The sequence below is a fragment of the Gymnodraco acuticeps genome, unplaced genomic scaffold (genome assembly GCF_902827175.1).
Source record: "Gymnodraco acuticeps unplaced genomic scaffold, fGymAcu1.1, whole genome shotgun sequence".
NCBI lineage: Eukaryota > Metazoa > Chordata > Actinopteri > Perciformes > Bathydraconidae > Gymnodraco > Gymnodraco acuticeps.
In genome coordinates this window covers 545,389-556,605 of record NW_022990213.1, presented here as the reverse complement: position 1 = coordinate 556,605, position 11,217 = coordinate 545,389, and the positions used below count along the sequence as shown (strand labels likewise).

The 11,217-nt window shown below is 41.3% G+C and overlaps 1 protein-coding gene across 1 annotated transcript in view; it reads right to left on the bottom strand.

Annotated features, from left to right (window-relative positions):
* Positions 1 to 224: 224 nt before the first annotated feature.
* clasp1a (cytoplasmic linker associated protein 1a) overlaps positions 225 to 11,217 on the bottom strand; it is a 95,553-nt gene continuing 84,560 nt past the window's right edge. Inside the window, 6 exon segments of the mRNA XM_034218423.1 lie at positions 225 to 2,427; positions 6,153 to 6,269; positions 8,179 to 8,385; positions 9,078 to 9,206; positions 9,793 to 9,986; positions 10,460 to 10,516. Coding sequence (XP_034074314.1) covers positions 2,341 to 2,427; positions 6,153 to 6,269; positions 8,179 to 8,385; positions 9,078 to 9,206; positions 9,793 to 9,986; positions 10,460 to 10,516 — 791 coding nt within the window. The 3' untranslated portion in view covers positions 225 to 2,340.

Genomic DNA, 11,217 nt, shown 5'->3' with positions numbered 1-11,217 from the left:
ATGCTTCACTGGACCATGTGCTCCCAGCTGCAGCCTGCTCTCAGAGCTGATCTCAGGTCAGCTGACTCTACTGGTTAATGTGCAGCCCCTGCACACCCAGACAGCGCCCCCTGTGGACGCTGAGGTTCAAGCTGCCGGCAGGAGAAACAAGAATACTTACGACATGCTCTGAAGATTAAACTGTGCTGATCATTCTGGGAGGAAGAAGCAGAAACACATCCAGATCACTTCTTCGTTGGTTTATTTCTAGAGAAAACCATTTCTTTACATTGTTGCAAACCTATCACAGGTGGAAGTAAACAAAAAAAAACCTTCTGTACAGTTTATCATGAGAGAACAAAATAAAATATAAATACAGGTCTGAATATTACATGAGCGACTGAGACAAAAGAAAGACAGTGTACAGGAGAACATGCATAGTGAACAGCTGTTTCTATAGCAGTAATGGGATTACATATGCTCCCCTGAAGATCGGTTAACGCTCCCCTCATGCCATGTGTGCATCTGCTTCAATTGGCTTCAAGATCAGACAGATTGAGAGGAGTCAGGAGGAGGGAATAAGGTAGAGTAGAGAGGCATGTTACAGTGTACAGGGCCAACACCATCTTCAGCACCACCACTTCCAATGCTGCTTATTATAACACATACGTCTGTACATTCATTTACTTAAATAACCACGGTTGGCCCACTCGCAGTGGATTCCCTGAATGAAACACCACTCAAATAAAACAGTGAGTCACAAGCCGTCCATCCAAGGACTCGGTCATTTGCTCAAACTGGAGAACAGAATTGAAAAGGCATAATGAGTCTGATCCCTTCCTACCGTAGAGTATCACGGTGAACCAATAATCGAACATCTGATCAGATGGAGGAAACCTTTCCTGATCAGGGATCCATGGCTAGACTCGGAGCAACATCCAACATTTGAAAGCTTCCTCAATCTTATCAGAAACAAAAAGAGGTGTGACTTCCACCAACTTAAATACACAGAACACATGGTTTATGTGTGTACCTTTGACATACATGTGGCTGATGTGTGGGACCACCTCCTCTGCTCATACAGTCATCAGAGAGGAGTCACCTGATGATGTCACAAGTGCACTTTAACAGCCAATAACCCGGGCCCTTTAAAACAGCATGTTGGCATGAGCTGCAGGCTACATGCAGGGTGTTTTCGCCAGCGTGCAAAAAGGTGATAGTCAACCTGTTTTTTCTTTGACATTATGTAAAACTTTGCGAAGCAGTGGTCCAAAAGTGTATGTACAAAATACTGTTATTAGTGGATTCAGAGTTATTGCAGAAGCTGTGTGGGGAAACTAATACTGTATTTGCCCGGTCACAGGTCAAACCGGGTCCCGCAGATTCACATATTTTAGAGAGCCAAGGGTTACAGTGCTGTAAGTCCACTTACATGAGTGTGGAGTGAATAAGGCCTGGAAAAGTCTTATTGGTCTCCCATCACTCGTCTGCCCGCTGGAAACATCTGCAGCATTTACAGCAGGACCTCCTCCTCACCAGTCTCTGCTGAGCAGCAACCTCACAGATGTACAGGTAAGAAGCCACACACTGGAGTGGTGAAAGCGTGTTTAACAAAACTGTTCAACAAAAGGAGTGCAGAAGGTTCTGTGGGAGAATACGGGCAGCACAGCTTCACAACACGTCTTCTGCTGAGTGTGAATTGCAAGACAAATTCAACTTGAATTGTGCAGTTAAACAGTTGAATCTTCACTATATTTGAAGGATTGTCAATGATTTAGCTGGAAGGGTTATCTTTCCTGCTACCTTGTTGAGTGTAGCTAATGTTTTTGGGAAAGGGGGTTCAATTGATTTAGCCACTTAATTAAAAATAAGCTTTAAATAAAGATCATAATTGATTAAACAGGAACAAAAAAATGCTCATACAGTACGCTTTCTGTAAAGGTTTAGATTTGTTGTCTTCATTTTTTTTTTAAGCTCCCTAAACCAAAACCCATCCCAAAACATACGGGGCTTATTACCATCACTGGGCCAGCCAAATGACATTACATCCCTAACTGCAGTCTATCTGACACAGGTTCCGAATGTCTCCCGGCCTCTGCTATGAACTCTTTAATGAGAACCTAATGTGAGAGCTGGAGGAAAACAGGCTTCAACAGGAAAAGGGAGGATGAAAAGAAAGAGAAACATTTTCTATTTTCCAAAAGAGACTGTCAACTGTTGTTTCCCTCCCCGTCAATCTAAAACCAATCCACAGTTACATTCAAAAGTTTCTAGAGCAAAATCAGGGAGGAGGAACTGAAGGACTGGTTGCTGACAGGACGTCCTGTGAGCTGTTGTGAGGAGGGGGGGTCCTTCTGTCCACTAGCTGTGGGAGGACACGTCCGAGGAGCTGCTGCTGTTGCTGTTGGTGGTCTGCGCTCGCTTGATGTACAGGTTCAGTAACTTCATCTGGAGACAAGATAAGAGACGGTCAGTACTGTGGAAATGTATCTTTTAGGCCTCAGTTCTTTGTACACTTGTTTTTGGCTCACTAGCTGCGATGTCTATTGTCAGGCAAAGTACGGAGGTTACCTGTTAGAATGAACATGTCTTGTGTCCCTTGGTTTCCCGCTCCTGTATAAAGGACTTGTGTGTTCTGTGTGATTTGGTCAGATGCTGTAGCACTAGCTGCTGCTAACATCTGGCCTTCCAGCTGGATATAGATCCTTTCTGTTAAATGCTTTAACTCTTCACAACTCTGGTTACAACTTGTACATTTGTCTATTTCTCAACAGTAGGTGATTCATTCTGGAATTTCAACCACAGTCATCTTCCCTAAGTATAGCACACATATAACAACAAAGAAAATAACATCTCTGCTGTGCACTTATATGCAATATGTATATATACTGCTTTACAATAATAATAATAATAATTATTATTATTATTATTGCTGGCTGCTATCTCTTAGTTAGACAATTCACCTGCTGTAATAAATCAGTAAATAACTGTAGTATACTTCCACTTGTAATAGTGCCATCACACTTGAGTTATTTAGCAGGGACAGTGCACATTAATAAACCTTTCTGTAAATGTGCCAGTTAGCCAAGATGCTATTTTTCATCTGTATTCGCTGGACAGATGTTGATAGTCACCCTAACAAATTATTTCATTGAAAATGACAAGTTAATACAATCAGTAAAAACATACAATACGGTAAATACTAATAAAAAACAATAAAACAAAACATAGATATTACATAGCAAGAAGACAACAACAGGCTGACAGAGGGTTGTAGAGTGCAGCAGGTCTGCACACATGCAGTTGACCGTAGGATAAGAAAGTGTCGGAGGTGAGGCCAGGGATGATCTCGTGCAGAAGGCAAGCACGTGCATGTGTGAAGATGTTTTTGCAGGTCAACAAGTTGTCTTTTTGAAGCATTGGGCAGTGATGACAATGTACAGATTTCTTGTCTAGTTTTTTAAGGTTTGTATACATGCTACACTTTTCTCCTTCTTTTTAAATACTGTTGCTGGTACGTTTTGTTGATCATCTGGATGTGTATTTTGGAAATTGACATTTGTGTTATTTCAAATGTTTTCTTCAATATTTGATGCATGCCTCTTGATTAATCATTTGCTTTTTGGCTCTTCACTTTTGCTGTAATAATGTAAATGTCCCCTCTGTGGGACGAATAAAGGTCTCCTGATTGTGATGGCAGAACCCCTCATGCATCGACACCACAGGCTGTGAGCACATCAATTTAGAAACATTCTTTATGTATACACCATTATGTCCATCAGTGATTCCCAACCTGGGGTCAGGAACAACACAGAGTCAACGGATTCATGTGAGGAAAGCAGAAACAATAGTACAAAATGTATCCTCATTTTACAGACATGTTTTCTTTGTAAATTAGAGGATTCAAATAAAATAGTAAGGAATCACTCTTTGTTACAATGGATAGTCATATTTTGGAGATTTTAGGAGGACATGGCATTGCTTTGTGGTGTGACAAGACACACATCGGAGTCCACTGCTGTACTTGACATACTGCCATGGCTGTTCCATTGTGGAAGTATCGGAGTGGATCTTAGAATACAGGAAGTGATAAAAGCTGCAGAAGATGCCTTATGTTACACCAGTCGATTCAATTTGTATGAAATGTTCATTTTTCCTCGGGGTCGGCAGTGTCTCCTTTGCCTCTCCTGTTCCTCTGCAATATTGCATTTTACTGAATTGCACCTCCACAGATTTTGATGTGGAGGATCTATCCCTGATCTTTTTATTGGAAGCTGGACTGAATAAGTGACAGAACCGCAGAATGTTCTTCATTATGAGTTAAGGGTTTTACACCTGTAGGAAGGTAATATGAAGCTCAGCGCAAGATCTATCCTTTCATTCAATAAGTATGGGCGTATCCCTTAGATTAACCAATCAGACCCGCCTCATCTCCCACAAGCCAATCACCGAGCATCCGGCAAACTTTAAATCTGCTCATTGCCCCGTGAGCTGTCATTTCAGCCCCCCTCCAGCCCGTTCACCTCCCGTTCATCACATCCAGGACCCTCATCACTTCCAGCTCCACCACCACCAGTGTCTGGACCCCGGGGGGGATCACCTTTCCTAGTTGGTTTCTCCTTCCACCTGAATCCATCACATCACAATTAGGGCTGTGCATCTTCACTGGTCTCACGATTTGATTACGATTATCCTGTCAACGATTCCATTCAATTCGATATCCCGATGCATCACGATTCATACCAATGCGTTGCATCCTCAATTTTCTATATTACTGCACATGGCTTATTTTTCATCAATGCATACATGCAGTAAATACATATGAACTCTCTTTTTATTATTTAGAAAGTGCTTCAGAAATCAATAACATAAATGTCTTGACATTAATTTATAAACCATAATAAATGAATTGTATAGGTCTAGCCTCCCTATATCTGTGTGTGAAGTTGTTCCATCCTCAAAAACAATGCTTCTGCAGTCTAGCTGCAGCTCAACGGTCTTCTGTTAAAAAAAGGACATCACACACAGGACTTGAGTCTGAACACAGCAGACAACAGGAGTATTTACAACAGCATATAACAACTAAAATAGTGCATGTGGGTGCACACTTACATTCTCTGTCTTACTATTACATAAATCCCATGAATGTATGAGATTAAGTTAGCTTCATTATATCTCAGTGATTAAGTGAATAATAAAGTTTCTATCGGGTCACTATCAGCCTGTCACTCATTATTTTCAGGGAGGGGGCGGGGCTTAGAGGAACGGAGAGGAGACGGTGATCGCGGAAGCTTTTTTCCTCCTGCCTTCACAAACTTTACATACTTTGCAATCCAAGACTTAATTAAATCCACCAAAAACCTGACATGATTGTAACCCTGATTCTGTTCCCTGATCTCTGCGTCACCGACCGATTTGATATTAAAGTGACAGAAAAAATAAACGTTATAGTAAAGCCGCGGCCGGAAAATCAGGAAGCAACGTTACTACGCTATAACCGATTATCTTCCGTCACTGCATCGATACCGAATCGTCCACATCGCAGAAACTTATTTTCAACACCCCTAATCACAATGGGGTCTAATCGCCAAAGACCATTTAGCTCGCCTCTTTTACACATGGCAATAAATATGTTTATCGCACCAAACTACTCGAAGTCTCTCCTGATTGAAATATTATCAGTAAAAAATTGTTGATCAGTATCAGTCAGGACATTTTACTACATCATTAGTCAAGTTAGTACTTAACTGTGTTTTTTACTTTCCTCATCAGGTTGAATGCTAATTTGTATACCTTTTCTGTAAAAATGATTACACTGCTGGGATAAGTATTTGTTTGCTGTAAGACTACATGCCAAAGTACAAGTAGAGAATGTGGCGGTGCTCCAGCCGTCCATACGGTGTGTGTCAGTCTCCTTTCAGATAAGCAGCGGTCCAACAGATATGAGGGGAGGGTCCCCCCATACAGGTGAACCTGACCCTCAGACCTCAACCCTTACATAACACATGTGTCCTTGTGTAAAGTAGGGCAAATAGGACCCTTTCTAAATTGGACAACCGGCCGAAAATTACTGAGAAATAACAGCATGGGAAGGTGATAAGACTCTGCATCTGCTGAAGAGGTTAAAAAGGTTGTGTGTGTGTGTGTACACGTGTGTATGGCACAGTCATTACCTTGCTGCCCGTGAGCAATGCCAGGTGGGGTTTGAGATCCTCTCCAATCACAGAGTAGATAGCCACCAGACAGAACACGCTGGCCTTGCGAACACTGCTCTCTGTGTTGTCATAGCCCTGCAAAGGAGAGAGGCAGCATCACACACACACACACACACACATCAGGGGTCAGCAGGAACATGGGAGGAGTCGCAGGAGTGTGCAGAGGACACGCAAACATTTCCAGGGACAAATAAGGCAAATAATTCCAGAGTCCAAATATGTACATTGTCCAAATAAGACCTTTGGGAGCTGACAAGAACGTTTCTACTCTGCCTTTCCCCCCAAAAACTCTTGGTTTTCTGTTATTTACTACAAATGTAACTCTTTTGTCTAGCTAACAATGTTTATTTAAGTTGGTTTAATTAGCTTTTCTTAAGCCCTCCTGTTGTGTCTGTTTCTCCCCTTACTTTGGTGTTCCCGCTCCAATTTGACCGGTCTGCTTTAACTGCTCTCACATGAACACAAAAAACATGAATCATCACCACATTTGATATAACTCCCTTTTGAGCTGTAAACAATGTCTCAGAATACTGGTGTACATTCAATTGAAACCCTGAATAAACAAAGAATAGACATTGAAAATGTATTCCAAAATGAACACGGTTGTAGATGTGTGTGTGTGTGTGTGTACTATCTGATGATGAACATAATCTAGGGTTACCCATTCAAACCCTATGGAGGTCATTTTTGACAGGGAACATCATAGGTGTTACAAAGTTGACTAAACCACTCAAAATTCAATTCAAGTGGTGATAAGAAATGTTATATGTTCAAATGCCCACTGTGGAGGATATCATTAGGCCTTGAAGCAATCAAATTGAAACACAATGTTTATGAATGATGGAAGTAGTAAACCGGTCAGATGTGACCCGAACACGACAGGAGGGTTGAAAGTGTATTTTTGTTTAGCATTTTTGTGAGTTTTATCCAATTAGTAAACATCAATTTCAGGGTTGTATGAGCATTAAATGTAATCTATTCCAAAATAAATTGTACAATCCAAACCTATGTTTCTTTAACACTAGAACCACCAACGGGTCAATTTTACCCGCAGCTGTTTTTTGATTGTATGTAACTTTTTTTTCAATAACATATTCAAGTCTCCCAGTCCGTGACTTTTCCTGAAAGTGTGTAATGTAGCACCCTCTGTTGTTAAAAGTTGTCAATATGAAGTCAGATTGAAAAAATTGCCAAAAATAATGCCCTTTATACCCATACCCGCCAGCGGGTAATATTTACATCTTAGAAAATGCAGCGTAAACATGACGTGTTGCTATAGCAACGCCTTTTGTATACTGCGGTTCTTTATAGATAGATTGATATATAGATAGTTATAGATATAGAGATAGATATATAGATAGATAGACAGATAGATATATAGATAGATATAGATAGATATATATATAGATATATAGATAGACAGATAGATAGATATATTAGATAGATAGTTATAGATAGATAGTTAGATAGGTAGATATATAGATAGAGATAGATATATAGATAGATAGTTATAGATAGATAGATAGTTATAGACAGATAGATAGATAGTTAGATAGATATATATATATATAGATAGTTATAGATATATATATATAGACAGATAGATAGATAGTTAGATATATATATATATAGATAGAGATATATATATATATATATAGATAGAGATATATATATATATATATAGATAGACAGATAGATTTGTACCTAAACAAAACACAAGTCTAACACCAAGCGTTTAAATTAGCACTGGTAGTGATATTTTATACTTCATGCTATCTGCACAAACTATATCCTATGAAAAGCTGAGAGTCCACAGATTCTATTGGTATAAGTTTTATCCCTGTGCGATCAAAACTCACTACTCTATATGATAAATAAAAGAACATTGTACCTTGCAAATCAATAGCGGTACATTTGACCCGTTGGTGGTTCTAGTGTTAAAAGCTGTGTCTGATCGAACATCTTGTAGGTTTTAAACTCAGACCTGCAGGAGTCCGGGGATGATGTCGGGCAGCAGCAGCAGCAAGGAGTCCTTGGCGATGCGTTCAATGACTTTGGTTTGCATCTTGATGGCAGCCAGGTTGATGGGGTAGTCGGCTGTCTGCACTATGGGGCACAGCACCTTGATGCACTGCTCCGGGTGGATGGAGCCGGCCAGGGTGGAGGCCGCCTCCTCGGCTGCTCGCACAACCTAAAGCACATCAACATGTACACATAGGATTATCAACAAAAATAAGCAGAACTTGTAACACCAGTTTGTGTATGTATTGGAGCAAGGTGAAAGCACAACTGCAGTAGGTTCAAAAGGTCATTCTGGGAAAGAAATCAACAAAGAGCTTTACTCTTTACATGGATCGATGGATGAGTTTCATTTGCTGTCAGACTTTGAGTACAGATTCTTTCTCCCAAACTGTGGATTCATATTGATCTGGAAGTTTTATGAAAGTGTTGTCTCACTGTTTATCCGGTGTATTGTGTGTTCCATGATCTGTGTTTACCCACTGTGTCCCCGCTTGTGTAGGAGGATCATTCTGAAGGTTCCTCCTGAGTGGTCCTGAGCTAAAGGCTAACTTATTGAGTTCAGCCGTTGTTATTGTTCTCTATCGATAATTAGATCATTAGTGAACCTCTAACAAAAATTGGCAGTATGAGCACTATATAAAACCTTTCAGAGTAAAATATTTGACACAATTGTAGGGTATTTTCCCACCTTTGAGTTTTTGTGGAAGTTTTATCAAGAAATATCTAAAAGAAAAGCTCATGTTCCATGTCTGCCAGATGTATAAGTGGGCAACAGTTTGGTGATTTGCCTTTCAGCCTGTTCTGCTGCCCCTAAGTGAAGAGGAACATCCTGTAATGCATCTTTAGGGCGATGTAGTGTACCTCCTTGTGAGAGTCCTTGTGAGCCTCCAGAGTTTTCATGATGGTAAGCTCAGCGTAGTTTTTAAAGCGCGCCGGCTGATTCCTCAGGATTTCTTTCAGCAAACGCAGAGCCAGGGCCCGGATGGTGTGCTGAGGGGAACAGAGGAAGGGTGATCGGTTCAATGGACAAATGTCCCTGCTGGATATCCATATGTGCCTACAATAAAGGACACCTATGACACCACTGTTGTGCAACAACAATTAGGTGCAATATCATCCTAGTTAATATTACTATAACTACTGGCTGCTACTTCTTCGTAGTCTATTCCAACAAGAATCTGTGTGTTATTATGTCAATATATAATTGTATCTACTACAGCAATCTAACCGCTACCACACAGTATCTTACTTTCCTATTTCCCCTGAATGTGTATGTCTGTAAATATGTTCCTTTTATTTGATTGAAATACCATGTGCATGCCTTTTGAACTAATAGTGTGTTATGTTTCGTCTCCATCTATACTTCTGTAACAATGTGAATGTCCCCTCTGTGGGACGAATAAAGGAATTCTCCTTCTGATTCAAAACCTAAATATCACGAGGTTCACAGCGTCAGGCTTATTGGTACATGTTAGGCTCAGAGGTAATCAATGCCCTCCACACACACATTCACACAGTCTGAGTGTGTGTGATCTCTACAGGAGCCACACACACGCAAAGCCGCTGAGTAACGCACGTCTTTATCCCCCAGCGTCTCCAGCAGCAGGAGCAGGATGGTTTTGAAGTGTTCGTCCCACACTGCCAGGTTGTCCTCTCGTGTGATCTTCAGCAGCTCCACCAGGGCGCCTTTACGCTCCTCAGAGCGCTCGTTGTGATTGGACAGTTCCTTAAGCAGGTCTGCCACCAGGTCCGAGTGGTCCTGACCGCCTGCTGCATCAGAGAGCATGAGGTAAACATTAATTACACATTCAATTGAGCATCAACAAATACATTACCCAACATTTCCCACTGAGGATACATTGAGTATTTCTGATTCTATGTATTTATCACTGTGCAATATTCATGTGTGTAGTAAAAAAGGGTAATATAATGTGTTCTGCAGGTTCAATTGTCTACATATATTAGATCTAGATATATAGTTAATGACTGAGAATATGCACTTCAAAAATAAGCTGGATACATCCGAACATCCGGTCCATTACAGAGAATGGGACAGCTGTGAATAGAAGCTTGATAGCTAGTTCTGCAGGACTCAGTGAACACACAGGTTCTATATGGAGTTAAGAGAAGTTAGGAGACCATCAAAATAAATGTTGATGTGAAATGATTGAATAATGCAATCACACACAGAGGGTGAGTGCAGTGAGTAGATGTCGGTCAGGTTTCAGGTGAGGCATGTTTACCAGGAGCAAAGACCTTGGGGAGCATCATCTTGTTTTCACCACTTTCCTGCCGTCGGCCTGGAGGAAGGATGGAGGTGAGGGACAGAGCAAAGAATGTGATGACCACAACAAAACCCACTGCAGCCCCTCTATTGTAAGACACTGTTACGTGCCGTAGTGTTTGTGTGGTCGTGTGTGTGTTTCTCTCTCTCTCCCTCTGACTCCCCAGGTGCAGACTGATTGTCCCCAGGTGCAGCCTCTCCCCAGGTGCTCCTAATTCCTAATCAGGGCCTCCATATAGGACCGGAGGAAGACTGCAGTGGTCTCTCCTTTTTTCCTCCTCTGGCTGCATGTGTGCAGACCTGTGTCTTGCCGACTGATAAGAGGGGAGCTCCGTGATATATATTGATGCTGTATTATTCTGTGCAAGTTGGCTGGTGAGCCTGTGTTCCTGTTGTGTTCATTAAACGACTTGTTCGTTACTCAGAGATCGGTTTTCTCTCCTTTTTGTCGTGCTTGGTCATCCTTGTGTGTTGTTACTTCCCTTTGTACCCCCTAGATTTAGAAGGGAACGTAACAGACACACACCAGTGTGTGTGGTGCACATAACACAGAGTTAGACCTGTTGTGTCAACGTTTAGCCACCTAATGGGTGAAAGTCAAAGCTGGCTACACAAACTAAAGCCAAACATGTGGTTGAGCTCATTCTTGTTGCATGTCTCAAATGTACAGTATGTAACAGAAGTTGAAGGGTGTCTTCCTCTATGTTGTCGACTAAA